At 38.3% G+C, this 19667-nt stretch overlaps 1 protein-coding gene across 1 annotated transcript in view; it reads left to right on the top strand.

The window, feature by feature from the left end:
• The window catches only part of LOC115623978 (protein couch potato), a gene marked incomplete at its 3' end in the record, with an annotated part of 79868 nt that extends 60812 nt beyond the window's left edge, over positions 1-19056 (top strand). Inside the window, 8 exon segments of the mRNA XM_030518549.1 lie at positions 14069-14146; positions 14217-14270; positions 14333-14395; positions 15723-15867; positions 16730-16932; positions 17546-17898; positions 18345-18382; positions 18590-19056. Coding sequence (XP_030374409.1) covers positions 14069-14146; positions 14217-14270; positions 14333-14395; positions 15723-15867; positions 16730-16932; positions 17546-17898; positions 18345-18382; positions 18590-19056 — 1401 coding nt within the window.
• Positions 19057-19667: the final 611 nt, after the last annotated feature.

Genomic DNA, 19667 nt, shown 5'->3' with positions numbered 1-19667 from the left:
GAGCGCCATTGTTAAATTGTTTGCATGCACCACAGGCGTGCATCGTTCCCGGGACTATCGAAACAGCTAGTATGTACATTGCCGGGGCACGTGAAGGGACTTTGTCCGTGCTGTGAGTTATCGCTGAGTGGCTGCGAACAAATGCGCGTAATGAAGTGACAGCTTTATTGACAAATAAATTCTGTTTGCCAGCACTCAGCAAAGACAAGCAAACACAACTAACACAAAGACAACAAATTGTTCAAGAAAAAAACCTGAACTGAAAATAGACATATCTTCATGCAAAACAAAAGGCTACTGCCAGTAAGTTGGACTGACTCTTTGATTATGGAAAGGTTAGAAAATACAAATTAAAGAATAATGATGAAAGCAAACTACATTTCTCCACTTCCCAATTAAAAATCGTATATTTCTTAGAATCTGTGTCTATATTGGCATTTAAAGTTCTTCTTTAAGCTTTGCTCTCACCTGAGGTAATTGAGCTGGGCAGTGTTTTTGAAAGATGCATCTTAAAAAACATATGTATTTATATATTTTGTCCCTTTTGATTTTCGTTGAGAATTCGCGTGTTCGTGTTAATATATGTTCACTGTACTTATGCAATGCTGTCATGTTGTTGTTGAGTTATTTGGCCACTGGCCAATTGCTTTGATCTTTGGCAATAAAAATAAATTGCGTAAATATAACAAATGTCGAGAGACTGACACGGCAACAGCAACTTCATTTAAAATTCAAATCAAGCCACACACACATACGAGTACCTACCTACACACATATGTATGAACACGTGCAACACACAGATACAAGCACCACAACTACAATTGACGCAACGCAATTTCAATTTTGGCCAACAATGTGCCACGTCTGATCATAAATTATGCAATAAATGTGCAGATTAAACACAAATGCAAAGCACTTAAAATGCCGAATAACTAATGCATCAAGCGACGAAACTAACGAACAAACAACAAAGTGATACAACTGTGGCAAGTGAGCCAGCCATCAATGACAATAGATAGACTGAGTGGCTGCTGCCTGAGTATCTGCCTGACTGGATTGTGGCATGTCAACGACAGCGGCGGCAAACTTTCAACAGCAGTGCAACACCCAATGGAAGTTGGCAAATTGTCATTAGCAGCGGTCGTATGTCATTGCCAGACAATTATAATTGTTTAAATATTTACACAAATCGAGAGCTTTGCAACCGAGAGCAGCTTAAAGTTGCTGAAATGTAGACCATCAGCAGCAAACTAAACAGTTGAGGCTGATTGTGTCTGGAAATGTTTTAGTAATGAAGGTCTTAAGTATTAATATAGAATAATAGCCAGTCCTTTATTATTTGCTTCAGCAGAAAAGTATGCTATAAAAACGAAGCATTTTAAAGAAGACATTGGTGGATAGAAATAAATCATAGCTTGTTTTTTTTCATCAAGGAAATGTACAATTTTATATTAATTTCCTCAGAAAAATAGTATAAATACTAGTTGAATAATAATACATTTTTGTATGTATTGAAAGAACCTTTTATTTGCAACAATTAAGGTAATTTCCAAACTTATCTCTCAATATATATCTATACAGAACTAGTACAATCCAATGGCATATCTATCAATCACTGAATAGCCAATTTATAAAGCTTCCTTATTGATTTCCGTGTTGTTTTTTGTAATGGGTTTTAAGCAGTACTTTTTGAACGTGGTTATAGATTTAAAAAAAAATTTAAATTAAAATCATCTCTGATTTCTCGCATTTTCTGACAGAACATAGGTACTTTTCTAAAGATTCAAAAACCCAAATGTGTACAAATTCTGTAAACGCCATCAATTTAACAGAGTTTAATTAATGGGTATATTAAAATGAACGTGTCCTAACTAGGAGAGCCAAACAGCTTTTCATTAAATAAAGTTTCATTTGCCATACTCATACACATAGAAACTTATACAATATTTCAACTGGCAAACTGTTTAATTAATGAGTCAACAGATTTCATTCTACCGCCATTTGAGGCTCAACAATTATGCAATTGATGTTGGGGTCAACCGTGCCCGAACTTTGGCATCAAAGCCATGGATTTGCTCGCATTTGTTGTGGGTAAATGCTATTTATGAATATTTAATGGGCGCTCTCGATGTTTTCCGCTGACACACAATCATAATTGTCAGTTCTCAATTATTAAAAATGCATTGGATGTCATGTTGGTGCGTTCGGGCACAAGGTTATACTTGTAGGTTTTTTCCGTACACAAAAAATTGTTAAAATATTTAGATGAAAAATATTTGCACATAACTTTATGGTGGCAAAGCTGGCTATACATTTTATTAACAACTCACTTTTTTTCTCTCTTTGCAGGTATGCAACAACACATTCACAATGTTTTAAAGCGCCCGGATAAGTATGCTATAGATAGGTTACGGTTTTTTCACTGCAACTCATTAAACAAGAACAACAACAAGTTTTCCGCATAGAAAAATAGAGAAATGTTGGCAGTGCAAATGTATAAAAACACGTTTTCACTTGCCACTCATTGTGAAGTGTGCGGATCAAAGTGAAAGCGAGAGAAGAAGCCAAAAGCCGCAGCGCCAACATCATTTATTTATTTACAAGGCAAGCGAGAACGGCCAACACTTGAACAAAGCCGAACAGAGCAGTGCAGAGCAGTGGAGAGCAGAGCATAGAAGAGCATAGCAGAGCTGAGTAGCGCGTTGGCTTTGCAGCTTACACAAATTTCATTTTGTGTATTTGTATAAAGCCAGCGTCGACATTCCCGTCTCCATCCCGTCCCATTCCATCACCAATACCATTACCATCGTCCTCCCCTTCGACAGACATCTCGGCAGTGTATTTAATATGCGTGCCTTGTTGTTTGGTCAATCGGAGCAGAACATACTTGCTCGTTAGTCGATGCCAAATAGAAAAGATAAGTGGAAAAGTGGTGGGTGGGGAAACGGCCAGAGAGTGTAAAAGGAAGTATGGCAAGCAAATGCTTGGCCCAAAATGTGGCACAAGTAGCAGCCAGACCCAACAAGACAAGAAACAAAATGCGCGAAAGAGATGAACGTTCGAAAAAAAGTATTTCCATGGCACGTCCCACTCTCTATGCATCTACACACATACATATATACAGAGAAATCTATTGTATGTCTGTATGCGTGTGTGTATGCCGTGATTGACCCAAAAACGCGCTGCTTCATTCCGATTTTTCTTTCGAGCTCGTCCGCTTCAATGACTACCAGCCAGCTCTTGACTCTATATCCCGGCTGCAGCTTTAGATAATTTGTTTGCACAAATTGAAAACAAAAATATGCCATAAGTTTATTGAAAATCAAGTTGCACGCAAATGCTCAAAAGCTCTAGAACCGAATCATGAAATTCAGACTGCTAGCACAACATAATATTTGAAATTGCTTTAAGCCATTGGGGAGCAAGTTTTGTAGGCCTTCGATTCAACTTGCCAAATATTACAGTGGGCCAAAGCTTAGATTGATGGGATTTTGAATGAAAATAATGGAAAAACAATTATATATTAATCTAGCTGAGAGCAACTCAAAGTATTGCCTTCCACTTTCTCGCATTCCTCTATGCAATCTATTTAATATAATTCCTGTTTCGTGCCAGTGAACATTATTTGAATGCAAATCAGCATTAAAAAGTGTTTAGTTCTATGTTCCCGCAGCCTAACTTTTATTTGTGTTTAAGAAATGTTTCATTTGGTCATTAATTTTTATAACGAATTTTTAATAATCTTGAGACACTGTTCGAATTTTTGTTTGCCAAGTTGGCTTCATTTTTGTGCTATTCGATTTGAGTTTGTGGCCAATTTTAGGACTCTCTCGAATTTGGAAATTTGATTGAAGTCTTACATTTTGCACATTTATTTTTGGAAACGCAAATTGGCTTTGATTTCGTTACCTATTTACAAATGCACTCTGCAAGCTTCTCATGGCGAGGGTATCTGATTGACAAGGGCAAAAAGCGCCAAGTTGTTATCGAGCAAGCGACTAAATATGCTAGTTAACGCCCGCACTTCAACACCTGCCCGACAGCAACCATAGCCACAACAACAAGTGTGTTGGCAACAAAAACTAGCACCACATGAGCTGCCACAGCATGCGTGGCATGCACAATGCATCCCTTGCTCGTTACCCCATCACTACCATTACATACTTTTGGCATAATAAATTAGTTAGTTGGCTCCCACCTGCCTGCAGCTCCATCCAGCATTCTGCATCCTGCATGCAACATGCAACGCGCTGTGGCAACTTCAATCTTAATTAGCCTAACGTAGTCGCTGGTGGCACAGTTGCATGCAGCGTGTGGAAGCCGGCAGCAGTCACCAGTCCACCAGCACCAACCAAATACCAACAAAATATCACGTATACGACGCATGTGCATTTTATTGAAGCTAAAAAGTTGAAAGTGTCATGTTTGGTAATGAACATCAAATGCGATGGTGGCAAGCAGAGAGGCTGAATACACAAGGGTATGTGGCAAGGACATATCGTGTAAATATATAGTATACTCCTATACACATGCATGGCCATATTAAGCATATTTGCTCTCACAAATTGCCTTAAACTTGACACACTGCTGCTAGTAGCTCTATGTGGGCTGAAACCTAAATCTAAATGAGCAGCTTGTTGACTTTCGTTTCTGGTAATTAGCAAAGTTTTGTCAGCTTCATTTGCCACACACAGTATACTCGTATGTGTGCTACAAACGACAATATTAATTAATTAATTGACAAAAAGCAATTTAAGCTGCTCCGCAATTTCCAATCCAAATCAAAATAAGCATTTGTATTAAAAGAAATCGACAGCAGAGTTAAAGTTTTGCACATTTCTGAAATTTTACCTAAGCTTTTTTTTGCGCTAATTTAAAAATTACATTTAGCTTTTTGAAGAAGATAGCACTTAAACACAGATAGGATTTCAATCGTAGGTTTAATTATGATTAATTATCAATCAGTTTCTAATTGCACTTCCACTTTGCCCTTTAAATGCACATGTCTGGTGATTGTTTTTACAGAACAAATGCATGAAGAATGCCTTTCGGAACCATGTTTTTTCAGAATCAACTATAAATGAATGATGTAGGTTTGACAAAGTACTGTTGACAAGTTTTCGGATTGAAGAAGAAGCACAATAGTCATTTCGTCCAAGGCTATATTGAGAGATTATTATCGTGTAATACAATTTAGTTAAGAAGAAATTTCTCTCTCCTCTAACTCTTTATAGCGAGTGCTGGCTGTACTCTATCTGTTCGTAGTATATCCATGCTAATAGCCATCGCTTGACTAACAATTAAACGATTGAACAACACGCACAGGTCAGTAACAAGGCCATTTAACCGCCAGTTTCGGACATATACGCCAGCCCCCTGAACTGTCGACCTTCCCAGCAGTTACGGTCTGTCACAGTTAGAAACAAAGCAACTGTTTTTCTTGCCTTTTTCTGACTTTAGTCAACGTCTAAGCGCTGAATAATGTGCGCTGTCAATTTGCTTGGCAGGCCTATAAAAAAAGGAACTAACGGACAAAAGTTTGCTATTGTCTAAGTTGGACTAAACAACAACAGCAACAAACAGTTATATATGCCCAGGCTTATTGTTTTGTCATTTTCCGTTTGTTACCTTTTGTTGCTCTTGTTGTTCTTATTGCTGTTGGTGTTGTTTTTGTTATGATTAGGGTTTTGCGCCGGAAACATTTTGCTACCTTGGCCCGAAATGTTGAATTGTTAATATTTCTTGTGTCTCATGACACGAAGGACAAACAAAACAACAAGAACAACTTACAAGTAAAACGCTGCATACGAGCATGCAAAGGACCGTTGCTTGCGTGCCGCAGCCTTGTGCCAGTTACTCGACTAACTGCAAATTAAATGTCTCTTTATAGTCCGCATGAAATGAGCCGGTAATGAAGTGCCATAATCTTGCAGCTCTGCCAACATTAATGAAGTGCATGTGAAATGTTTATAACAAATTTAAGTTTCATGCAATTATAAATCTCATAAATTACAATAATCAAGCAACACTTTTCAGCAGCTGCTCTTTGCCGTTGGCTGTTGCAGCTTTTGCCCCCCGAGCTGTCATGTTGTCCGAGTTGCTTGCTGCGCTTCTTGAAAGATTTTCCATCGCTCCCCAAACACTCCCACACTGTAAACCCTTAATAATTAACAAGCGCACAAGCAGCCGCACAGTAAACACATGACACAGACTGAACATTTTGAAATGAATATTATTCGAAATAAATAGCAGAGTTTTGTAGTTCTATCAGAATGCAAGCTTATTACCGATATTAACATTATATAGCATGTAATCAAAAAGAAAGTATTAGAAAAATATAAATAGTTTAATAATCATTAAGAAGCTCATTATCTTCTTTTTAAATCAACAAATAAATGATTAGAAAGTAAAAGTATAGCATATGAGGGGATTATTTAATAATCTTGCCTGAAGACAGAGGAGTCCTACGTCTATTCGAAGAGCTTGGCAGTAGTTATAGTTATATTAAGGACATATATATTTTTATCACCATTACTTGGAGTATAAGGGGTTTCTCTTCGCGAGTGTCCACCGTGCTCATACACATTTTCGAGTACTTATTCATCTTCGCACTCACGTCAACCCCTGGCAACTTTTTGGACGCTGGCATTTACACTAGAAAGCTAAAAAGTAAGAGACCCCTCCACCACTACCCTAAAAGTATGCAGCAGTCAACGCAAGTCATCGCTCATTTGTTATTTAATCTCTGTCCTGGCCGATCCGGTCCAGTCCGGTCTGGCTGGGCTGCAAGGCGTGTGCTCATGGCAGCGAAAGTGTTAATGAGTTTTAATTATTAAAATGTGAAATTTCTGCCATTATTAGAGCTGTTCATGTTCTTGTTATCCTTTTGCATTTTTAAAATGCCAAGCCGTGGCACGCAGCTGCCCCTAAACTTAAGAGGCGTGTTTATATTTACGAGTGAATTTTATGCAATAGCCAGCAGCGTGCAGGCATCTTAACAAGCCAGAACAACAGTCTTAAATTTCAATTCCCACCCGCGCCCACGCCCACGCCACTCACTCCAGCATAACCCTAAATGTTTGGCTGCTGCTGCTTTATCTCGTTATATAATTTTTGTTTCAAAACTGCCACCAAAATAACTGCCAACCCAACTAGCCAGCCAAAGTAACAGCAACAGCAGCAGCAACAACAACAAAAACGTCAACAATACGTAAACTACAAGCTTCACAAACTTTTGCTCTGCTTGTTGCAAGTAATTTGCAATCAAAAGTTGCATGGAAATTCCCTTTCGGTTACGTGCGCTGCGCTGCATGAGCGTGGGTCGGGATGTGGAAATTCGGGGGGCATTTTTTGGCAGCGGGCCTGCAGGAGTTATTATTGTTGTTCCTGTTTTGATCTGCGAAAGTATCTCCGAAATGTTGTTAATTTGAAAAATAAGCAGAAAAGGCACAAGCTAAACTATTTGCCAGTTTATGTTATTCTAAGCATATGGCGTAGTTTATCATCCTGAGGGTCTATCTCTATGTGCGTATGTGTATATTTAAATGCATTGTTGTTGTTTGCTTAACATTTCATTTCAAAATTTGCAGCATCCGGCCGAAAACTACATTTTTCACTGGGCGTTGATACAAAAGTCGGAATTAAAACTTTCACGTTGGCTTATTTATTATATGATTTATTTTCTTCATAAAGGCTTAACCATCATCAATCAACTTACAGTGACTTATTCGGGATTTATTTATAAAAAGTATTTAGTTTGCAAAATTAAAAAAAATAGACTGGAAAAAGACAGGAAAAAAGATTTAAATGTGTATCTTAATTCAAGATTAAAATATAAGAAGTTTGTGAGATTTTTAAATGAAACTTAAAGCTTTGAGCATGGAATAACTAGCCTAGATAATTGTCATGGCTTTCGACGCAATGCTAGCCAGATGCTAATCAAATGAGTGGCAAGCAAGCAGGAAGCCAACAGATAAGCCGAGAAAAAGGCGCTAATTAATACACAATTGTTGGCGACGCAACAACAGAAGCAAAATATTTAAAAGGACGAAGAAAACCATGCGCTGGTTGCTTCATTTGGCCAAAGAAGCCGTGGATGCAGGCTCAGAAATCCCGACAGGCAGTTAGCAGGAGCGTGGCGCGTGAGCCAAATGCCAAACAACAGATAAAGACAAGAGAAGTAAAATAAAAAAAACGAACGAAAGAATGAAAGAAAGGCGCAAAATTCAAACAAAACGATTCATTTAACTAGAGCTCTTTTTCCTCGTTGCTGCTGTTGCCGTTGTTGCTGTTTTAGTTGTTGGCATTATTGTGGCGCAGCGCAGTAGAAAGCCCGATTCGTGTTTATCTTAAGCGAAGCAGGAGAGCTAAATTGTAAACATGGCTGGCTGGATGGCTGGCTGGCTGCCACGAGTAACAATGAGGGGCCACATTTTGTATGCAAAATGCGGCAAAACATGCAATGTGAATACAAGCAGCAACAACAATTCTTCTGCCAACAACTGCCGCAGCAGCAGCAACAACAACTAAATGCATGTACATATTCTTTCATTCATTTGTTTGTTTGTTTGGTTTTTACTCATTTGTGCTCCTTAGTTCCTTGCCTACAACTGCTCGGCTTGTAGTTAACTCCAGCCGTGACAATTGTTGTTGCCGTATAGTGTCGCACCAACAACAATAATTATAAAATCCACATTTAGTTACATACAATGGCAACTTGAGTGCAGCTACAACTAACTACAAAGACATGCTGCTTCTCTCTGTTTGTCGCACACTTCAAGAGTTGTCTTTCATTTCACCCAAAGAAAAGAAAACACCACACAAATGCTGCAAAAACTACAACAACACTGCAACATTAGTCGACTGCTGCTTTGGTGGCATTTATTGTGGGGTTTAGAGTTAATTGGCGCATTCAAATACACTCCCTCCTGAATAGACTTGCATCTGGCGTTATTTCAAAGACAACATAGCGACCATTGTGTGGTTTAATTCGCTGACTTTGGCATGTTCTACAAATTAAGTTCACCCCCATTCGTTGCACAATAAATCCCACAAATAACGATAAATAATAACAACAGCAGCAACCCTGTCTAACCAGTTGCATTGCATTTCAAAAGTTAGCAATGTTTTTCACGCTGTTTGTCAGCGCATTAAATGAATGGCGATTATAGCACACCATGAGCAATTAACATCGCTAGGTCGCATCGATAATTTGATACGCTTTAGAGCAGTTAGTTATAGAGGTTGCATTAACCAATGCGATAAATATTAGTCGAGAATAGTCAGAAATCAAGATATATGTTAAGCATTCATTTTAAAAATTGTAGAGTGTTTAAAACTATCTATATCAAAATTGAATTTCATTTTATCGTTCGTTCCCTTCAACTAAATTCTTCTTCGTTTGTAAATGTATAGTTTGATAATCTTTATTTATTTGATATCCCCAAAACGGGGAAGCTTTCATAATTCTAAGTTAATTTCATTGTAGTTTTGTTATTTATCTATTTTTCCAATTAAAGTTAAATGATGAATGCCGATAGCAGAATGTATTTATAGAACTAATTACGCGTGACTCTTTGTATAAATGCCGCAAAGCGATTAAAAGTCAACAGCAAATCAGCAAATGAAACAACAACAAATGAGTTGTCGCCGATTCGAGGCGTGTAGGCGTCTCCCAAGCACTGCAACAACCAGACACACATCAAGTGCAGCACAAATGGCAAATATGTAGTTGGCTAACTAAATCGAAGCTAAGCGGTTGAGCAAAGCATGAGTCGGTTGGTGGTTGCTGTCCAGCAGTTTTTTTTTTATTCTCAAGCAATGACTTACAGATTTACTTGACTTGTTGTTCACAGTATTATTTATATTTATGTTTATGTCTGTATTTCTCTGTTTGTGCTTGTGTGTCAGCTGTTTGACAATTTACAAGCGCTTGCAATTTTACGGCACTTAAGGCCGCTGTGGCAGCCACTTGGGTGTGTGATCGTTGAGTTGGTCGGCTGATTATGATCGGTCTTTCATTATTTATTTATTTGCATATTATGCGCAAGTCTGTTTGAATGTCAGACTTAATTATTTTAAGTCAGCACTTGACGGAGTGATTTATATAGCTATGTGTTTCGGTTTCAGCATTTAATTCGAAATGGCAGCAAATAACAGAAAATGTATACTGCATTTAGGCAAACTAATAAAGCACTAAACAAATGTGAAGCTGCTAGTTATATGCACGCTATACATTGCGTATACGCAATATTTGCACATTAAAACGAAAATGAGCTTTTGGGCACGCCAGATACGAAGCCGAACACAATTAATCAAAGCTAAAGCACTGAACACTCTCTCGTTCTCTTTCTCAGTAGTATATGAGATGGCTAGAGCTAGAATATAATTACAAGTATGTATAAACAAAGTTTTACGACTAAATAAACTGTCATGTAAATGGCAACTACAAACCACACGCATATTGCGGCAAAACACAAAATTGAGAAAATGGCGACGAGCCAGCTTCCATGCGGCCCACCAGCAACTGCAACTCAACTTCTAGGTAACTCTAACATCAATAGCAACAGGAGCAAAGGCAGTGGCAGTGGCAGAAACAGCAGCGCTCAACCGCAAATGCAAACACACAGTTAGTCCCACAGACGCACACTCGCTGGCACATACTACGAGTATATAGTACATATGTGGGCGTAGTGCCACAAGCCAGACACTAACCAGTCATCCAAGTTGCAAGGCTGACCAACAAAACTAATGTTATTCCCCCAACACTGACTGCCACTACTTGTCTGACCTTTGCTGTATTTAAATGGAATTTTCGACCAGATAAACAAAAACCCGCAACCCACATACGACTCTGAACATACAAACGAATGCTAAGTAGTCCAAGTAGCAACTAAATACAGTAGAACTTCTTGGGACTACCCCCTTTTTAGAGCACCACAATGTTGGAATAATGTCAAATTAAATATGTTTACTGCAATCATTTGAATGATGCGTTTATGAAAAGAAATTTAGTTTGTGACTTACAGGTCTATTTTTCTGGAAAATGGGGACAAAAAAAATTATAGGCGGAACCAAAGTGTTTTACTTATGATTGAAATGCTGAAAACAAGTCTGTTTTAATATCTATTAATATCGAATTGGAATCCTCGTATTGGCTTATGTCCTGCTCAATAGTTGTGTTTATTTTCAAAAACGTAGCCGTTTTACTGTTTATTACGCATATAAGCACTTACAATCGCACACTCTTGGCAGTTATGTTGCTGCCCAATGCTGTATCTGTATCCGCAATGCCAAAACACAAGACAAATAAACAAGCAAACGAACAAACAAGCCAGTTGGAGCAGCACCAAGGCACAGGGCGAGCGTCGCCATGGCTGATTTGGTTTGGCTAACTGACTTTTGTGGTTGCGCCCTGCCCCTTTGTCTGCCACACGCTCTGCTCCTTAATCGACAAGGAGCCTGGGTGTGAGGGTGTGTGTGGGGGTTTTCATTGGCATTGTGCACTTGGACTTGGTATGTTGACTTGCGTTGACTGCATAACAGTCACGATCAAGTTGAGGGACATATTTTGTTGTTGTTTGTATACAGATGCTGCTTCTGCTGCTTCTGTTGCTGATGTTTGTGGTCCAGTCACAAAGTTCGTTTACACTCTGGCAGCCCAGACATAAACTAATTGCTTTTCAATGCTATTTGGGCACACGTAAAAGGATAGACGAAAAATACTCATAAAGGTAGAGCTGCTTTGCTGCTTGGGCCTAATGCCAAGCCACAAGTCATCAGACCGTTTGGGCTTAACTAATTAACCCATTTCGTATTTCTGCTCGGGTTTCGAGTCTGGTTTAACAAGCGGTTCGCTCTCTTCCGCTTATTTCGAGGCATATTGCCTGTCTAATTAGATGCGGCGTCTTTGCCAAAGTGGTTAGACGCCACATAACTGCATAAAAATGGATTTTAATTGCAAATTTAAGTGACCATGCCGTCGTCACTTGCCGCTCGTTGGTCGCTGGCTGCGATTTTCGAGTGGTGGAAACGCCCACAAAATGTCTGTCTTACTTAGCTGGCGACCATTGCTTGTGCAACATTTGAGAGCAGGCTAATTAATATTAGTGGACATTAAGCGATAGAAGCTTATGTAATGAAGTGCTCAGTGAGTGTTAACTGTTTCATTAAAATAAATACAGTACAAATGTTGAACCTAAAACAACAATGATTTGTTAGAGAAATGTCTTTAATTAGAAAGCAGCAACCTGTTCTTAAATTACTTCTTAGCCTACATTTAAACATATTTTATTGCATGTCTTGGACAAACAAATATTTCATTTGCATAATAATTATTCATTTGTAATATAACAATTGAGTAATCGAAATCCCTTCTCCAAGAGCCTCAATCGAACGACTTAATTGCGCACTTCCATTCATAAATGTAAATTTCAAGCATAGGTTTTGGCCTATTTATATTTCGAGCAACAAATTCAAAAGTTGTGTGAACATTGAACTTGTCAGCCGGCTGCAGTTTAAAGCGGCATTAGCTTTTGCAATTTTCTGCAAGCTCACATCAAAGCGTCAGTTGGATTTATTTTGTATGTATTATATTCTTCCAGTGAATGACATGTCGCGCTATTTTTATAACACACCCATACACACACGCGGCTAGATTACAAAAAGGAGATTTGACGATAGAACACGTTTTAATTTTCCACACACACACACACACATCACCCACATAAAGGTACAACATTGGCTTCGAAGCTAAAAAAAAAGTGCCAAAATAACAGCAAACCACCAACTAACACCAAAGGCAGCTTACATGCTGCTACACACACACACACACACACACAGACACATACACACTCAAAATCTCCCAGCTGACTCGTCTTTTATATTTACAACGTTCTCGCCTAGGTGTTAAAAATAAAAAATAAAAAGAACGCCACATCGCCATGCTCCCAGTTTGCTGGCATGGCGGCAAGCTCATTAACTTGCCACCAGACGCTGATACTAATGTTACCGACGTTAGTGAGGCACAGTGGGCAACAACGAAAACTAAACAAAGCATTTCATTGACCCCAAAAACTGATATTATTGAAGCCCATATTATTTCCTCATGGCCGGGAGAATATTAATGAAAAGAAGACTTTTAGTTTTCCGAACCGCAATGCGAAAGATTTTATCTTTGTTTATGGAGTGGCAAATAGACTAGTGCGCATATTTTCTAGGGAATACGTTTTGCGCACTTTGTGTCCAATTACACCACTGTGCATCCCACTGCCATGTAGCCGGGCACGTGGTTGCCGTTTCCATTTAATGAATTCAGCGTTTATGAGGCTTATTCCATTTGGTTTCATTTGCGCACACATCTAAGCAAAAAGCGTGTCTGTTGGTCTTCCAGTGTGTGCTTGTGCGTGTGTTTGCTCGTGTGTGTCTATATGTGTGTGTGTGTGTGTGTGTGTGTCAGCCACATGAACTTTGGGGTTAAAGCACATTTAAATATTTGACGTTGAAATGAGCGGTTGGCACAGAGTAAAGCAAAGAAAAGCGTCTAGGGATGCGGCTAGGAAGCGCCACGTGACAGATTTAACTTAATTACGTAATCATAGGAAATTGGTTTCTCTCCCTCACACTCAGACGACATACAACTAAAATTACTTTTGAAAGACTTTCGCTTTTTCTCGTGACAGTTTTTAGGCACTTTCCACTTCAAGATTTGTAAACTGTCAGGCGGTGTCATTTTGTTTGGCATTCCTGATCGTCTTCTAAATATCCTAATGGTTTCTAATTTATTTATATGACAAATGACAAACAAATGTATACGGCTTTTGTCCAAAATGCTGTTCAACTTAAAAATAATTATATTTAAATAAGAGCTTTCAGATGTACAGTTGACTGTAAATTAGTAGTTAATTAGTTCATTAAGGTTGAATAAATATAAATATCCTAACCAAATAGTATACTTATTACTGCGCCAATACAAATATTTATTCTCCAAATCATCAACGCAATATAAACTTTTAAGATAACATATTATTTTCAACTATTAATTCACATATGTCATTATTTTTTCCTTCAGGTGCGCACACTTTTCGTCAGCGGTTTGCCCATGGATGCAAAGCCGCGTGAGCTTTACTTGTTATTCAGAGCCTATGAGGTGAGTAATGAATGATAAACGAAATCCTTAGGCTAGATGGCTAATTAAATATTATTTTCATATATAACAGGGCTACGAAGGATCTCTACTTAAAGTCACTAGTAAAAATGGCAAAACCGCTTCGGTAAGCAAATGAAAACTAGCCTTTATTAAAAGAATCGATTAATTTAACACTTGAATTTACAGCCCGTGGGTTTTGTAACATTCCATACAAGAGCCGGTGCCGAGGCCGCTAAACAGGATTTACAGGTAACACATGCTACTCATTTCGAAAGCCTCTTATAATATAATGATTATGATAATGAAAAATTAACGTTTTGCAAGAAACTAACAACAGAGCTTGCGTGTCACATGTGGCAATATTTTCGGCGTTCCAAAAAAAGAAACACACACACGCAAATTGTAAAGCACACACCAAAATTTTGCCTGGTTTTCACAGCGAAAGAATTAGAATTACTTTGAATTTATGAATCGAATACGTCGAACAAAAGTAGGCAGCGCAGAGCTGCGAGCTATCCTTACAAATATCACCAAAATATATAAAACATCTACAACAACAAAACACCCGGCAGCAGTTACACCAATACAACTATAACTACAACAACAATAAGATGTACACGCATCAAATGTTACACGTGCTTGCATTTGAAGTTCACCCCAAAAACAAAACCAACAAAAGAAAAACCGCATTATTTATAAATCGATTGTTTTATTTTGGTATTGCATCTATATCTACTCGCTCTCTACTCTGTCTCTCTCTCTCTCTCTCTCACACACACACACACACAAACACACACAATCACACACGTACCAAATTCATCACCAAAAACAATTTCAGCTTCGAAGAAACCTAGACTAGAATTGTATGGTGCATGTGAAAAAAAAAAAAACAAAAATAAAATGAAATCCCTAAGCCACATAGACAGTTCTCCCCTAACTCTTTCAGTGTCTCCCTAGCAACCTAAATCTTGGCACCTTTGTATGCCTACCAGTTCTACTTAGAAGAAAACTCGCTGCTTAGCATTATCGATTCAGTTGATTATTCACACTTTCTGCCATTTACAACATTCTGGTTTTTATTTCTCTGCATCTATTTCACACACTCAACCAAAACCACAACAACGTACACCAAATGAGAACCATCCTTGACGTAAAGCAAGCGCCGCATTGAATGTTCAGATAATAATAATAACCCCAAAAACAAATTACAAAAGGCACAAGCGTATCCAATATATGCGCACATCCAAAACTAAGTTGGTATTATGTCCCAAGAATCTCAATTTTTATCAAAGAATAGCCACAATTAATTTGTATAGCTATTTTCTCAACACTACTCGTAAATCTGTACACACACGGCATTCAATTATTTTTGGCGAATTGTTAAAAAACGAAACATTTTCAAGAAGTCTCAGAATCAATGGCAATGATAATATTTTCGAGAACAGTTCATGTGAAAGAACCAAATTGCAAACACTTTTATGTTTAAAAAAATAAATTAAAAATACAAAAAAAATAATTTTTAAAAGAAATGAAATAGAAAATACAAACCGCTGTATTTTGATCTGATCATTTACAGCAGGGTGTACGCTTCGACCCCGATATGCCCCAAACAATTCGCTTGGAATTCGCCAAGAGTAACACGAAAGTGAGCAAACCCAAACCACAGCCCAATACAGCGACAACAGCCTCACATCCTGCATTGATGCACCCACTCACTGGACGTAAGTAAAGAAAAAAAAACGAAAAAAAAACTAAAGAACTTAAAAAGAAATGCAGCTATTTTTGCTACTCTTTTCTGTTTATGTTAAATGTAGCTACATATATATTTAAGAAACAATTACTTTTAAGGGTACTACAAACCAAGAACAATGAAAGCGTACAATTATAAAGTACGTTCTGCACAACCTTTCAACACACTTACACAGACACACACACACATTCACACTATCCGACAGTTGAAAAATTGAACAAAGTTGAAAACCAATTAAGAAATCGCTTCAAGTGCACTTCTCTATATACATTTATAACTATATATAGATATATCTATATGTACGCTCGTACTAATTTTCGCTATAAATACATATATATATCTTTAGGTTTAAGAGTACCAACAACAACAACAACAAAAACTACAAGTACCCCCAAAGCAACAATATGTACTGCACTTTGCTCACTTGTAACACTTTGTTTGATTCTCACACACACACACACACATAAATATATACATATATATATATATACTCGAACACATATAGGGACACGATCCAGAAAGCTCAGTTTTCAATTGTTGTAATCTTGTAACGGTATTACCAATGAACAGCTTCTTCCAAGTGCAGTGGGAAGTTGGCAATGAAATTGCAAATCAAAACAAAAGACTTAGGCAACGAACTTGAAAAGTATTTTCATATACCATTGTTAAAATAATTTAGCCAAAACAATTTCACACACAACATTCAATCAATCAACAAACAAATAGCAACAATATTTTATTTACAAAAATGCTCAACAAAAAAATTTCACATGATTTTTCTCTATCTCTCTCCCATTTTCTCTTTCTCTCTCGTTCTTATTCCCGTAAATTAGATCTGGGCGGTCCGTTCTTTCCGGGCGGACCCGAGCTATGGCATCATCCGTTAGCCTATTCGGCTGCCGCTGCCGCTGAGCTACCCGGAGCTGCTGCACTGCAGCATGCAACTCTAGTGCATCCGGCACTGCATCCGCAGGTGCCCGTACGCTCCTATCTCTGACTAAATACAGACAAAGTTATGGAGCAGCCTATGCATCAAGTGAGTAGCCAAGCTAACCAAAACAAATTAATACCTAACTATCGTTGCTCTCGCATAACCAAAAAGGGGCGTAACATACGAAAAACAAAAAGAAAAAAAACCCATTTATCCTTTGGCTGCAGGGTAAAAAAACCAAGAATAGAAATAAGGCTCATACTAGTACTTTATTGTAAATGTGAAAATTGAACTTAATTATTTTAATTAATTTATTACTTTTTTAATAAGCATTTATTTTTAGAATTACAATAGCATAGAAGAATAGAAAGTAAGAGCAGACTTTTAATTGCCAAGAAAGAGAGCTTAGGTAAGATGTTCAGTCTTACTCCAAATACAGATGATGTTTGAAGTTGTTACACTTTAAATTATCTGCTCTGTTAAAGTTTAAACACAATTTACAATAGGAGAAAGGAGATCGTGGATCAGTGAAATAACTTGGAATAATTCTTTAACTAAGTATGGAGAGAGTTAATAACTTTTGAATAAAACTTTATCCGTCTTTAAATGGCTTAGAAATTTGGAGGAATTTATAGTGAGCTACATCCGATTTGAACGAGAGCAACGATACACTGGTTCCTATATGCTGATTTGTTTATAATGTGTTCCCTTATGCCAGACTCAAATGACAATGCCACCACATCATCAGACAACAGCTACTGCTATTCATCCAACTACCGCCATGCATATGGCGGCTGCTGCCGCTGCGGCTGCGGGCCAGGGTGGTCCGGGCGGTGGCGGTGGAGCTGCTGCGGCACCACAATCCGCTGCTGCGGCAAATGCTGCGGCCGCTGCTGCACAACATCATCATTTTTTATCCAGTCCCGCTCTGGCGAGTCCGGCCGGTTCTACAAATAATGCCACACATCCGGCTAATCCGCAAATAGCCGCCAATGCGCCCTGCTCGACGCTCTTTGTGGCCAACTTGGGTCAATTTGTGTCCGAGCACGAGCTCAAGGAGGTGTTCTCTAGGTAAATACCAGTTAGCATATTGATGATATTTTGTCACAATTATTTGAAAAGTGAACAAAAAACAAAAACATTGCAAACACATGAGTTTGAGTTGCACAAAGCAAGCCACACAATCAAAAGAAAATATTACAAGCAACTACCCAACCACTATCACCACCAATCACCAACAAATAGCCACCAACCACTGTGAGCCACTTTGTGCCATCACAATCAGCCACAAGATTTTCAAACGCACCACAAAAATTCTTCGTACTTGTATTTTAAGCAAAACACCAACTAACCAACAAAATATTTTGTGTTCTCTTTTTTTTTGTTTGTGTGACAACAATTGTATTATACATAATACTCTCTGAAAAATGACTGCCACCACTACCACAACCATATATATATATATATATATATAACGTATATATCAAAAATATATATATAATCAATACTATGCACAGTATGCCTGGCTTTTGTCGCCTACGAATGCACACAAAAGGTACGCACAATATCACAAATTCTATGCCTACTTTGTCTACTACTCTGACTTCTACAAAACCAACTTCAACTTCCTACTCCTTAACAAATACAACAACAACAACAACCAACGCGACAATGACAAATTTATTTGTCGCCCCAACACCACAACCACCACCACCACCACCACTACAACAACAACAACAATACCATCAACAACAACATGCAGCAATGGCCCCAATCAGCGGCGCAAACTCTACTACTAACAATGGCCAACATCCTGTAGCTTTCATTGAGTTCAAGGATGCTTCGAGCGCTGCACAGGCCATGCAACAACTGCAGGGCAAGTATTTGCTCTCCTCGGATCGTGGCTCCATACGCATCGAGTATGCCAAGACCAAAATGCTCAACGACATGGTCATGCTAAATGGTCACAAGCAACTCCAGCAGCAACAGCAGCAACAACAGCAACAACAGCAACAACAACATCAGCAGCAGCAACCACCAACACCACATCATTTGCTAATTTTGAATGGCGCTTATGCAACAGCAGCAACAGCAACTGCTCCAGCAACGTTGCAATCATTGGATTTGCCACCGCATCTTAGCCATGTTAATAATAGTAATTTGCTCGTCACTGCACCACCACCACCAACAACAGCAACAACAGCACCATCTAATGCACCATCAGCACCTCTAGCCGCACAAGCAGCACAGCTACAGCAATTCGCACAACAACAACAGCAGCAACACCAGCACCAGCAACAACAGCAGCAGCAGCAACAGCACCATCAGCAGCAACAACAGCAGCAACAAATGCCGCTTCAGCAGCAACATCAACATCAAACGGCAACTATTTTGGCCGCTAACTCTTCTAGCGTTGTTGTTAACTCACTACAGCACCAACTTCATCCAAATCAGCACCACCAAAATCATCTCTTTAGAGACGTATGTATTATATTAAAAGAACGGAATGTTCTGACCCCGTAGCAGCAATATAGCAAATAAAAATCTGAAAAGTTTCGGTAACTGAACTTAAGCAAATACATAAATACGAAATACTTTTTCAATCAACTGTGCATCTAGTTGGTTTGAACTAAATAAAATAGTAAGGCATGTTCATATGATTTTTAATATTTAAAACAAATAGTTTTAGTAAACTAATTTTAATAGAATTTTAAACATGGTAGAGCAAGTACTAAACGAAATTAATTTTAAACACAATTATCTTTTTTTAAATGCAACAAAATAACTAGACACTTTAAAAAAAAAAATAAATTGTGCCTCCTATGAGCCTGCAATATTCT

Source organism: Scaptodrosophila lebanonensis, unplaced genomic scaffold, assembly GCF_003285725.1.
Source record: "Scaptodrosophila lebanonensis strain 11010-0011.00,11010-0021.00 unplaced genomic scaffold, SlebRS2 tig00000053-arrow-pilon, whole genome shotgun sequence".
Taxonomy (NCBI): Eukaryota; Metazoa; Arthropoda; class Insecta; order Diptera; family Drosophilidae; genus Scaptodrosophila; species Scaptodrosophila lebanonensis.
The sequence above is the reverse complement of the archived record's forward strand: the minus strand, read 5'-3'. Positions and strand labels throughout refer to the sequence as shown.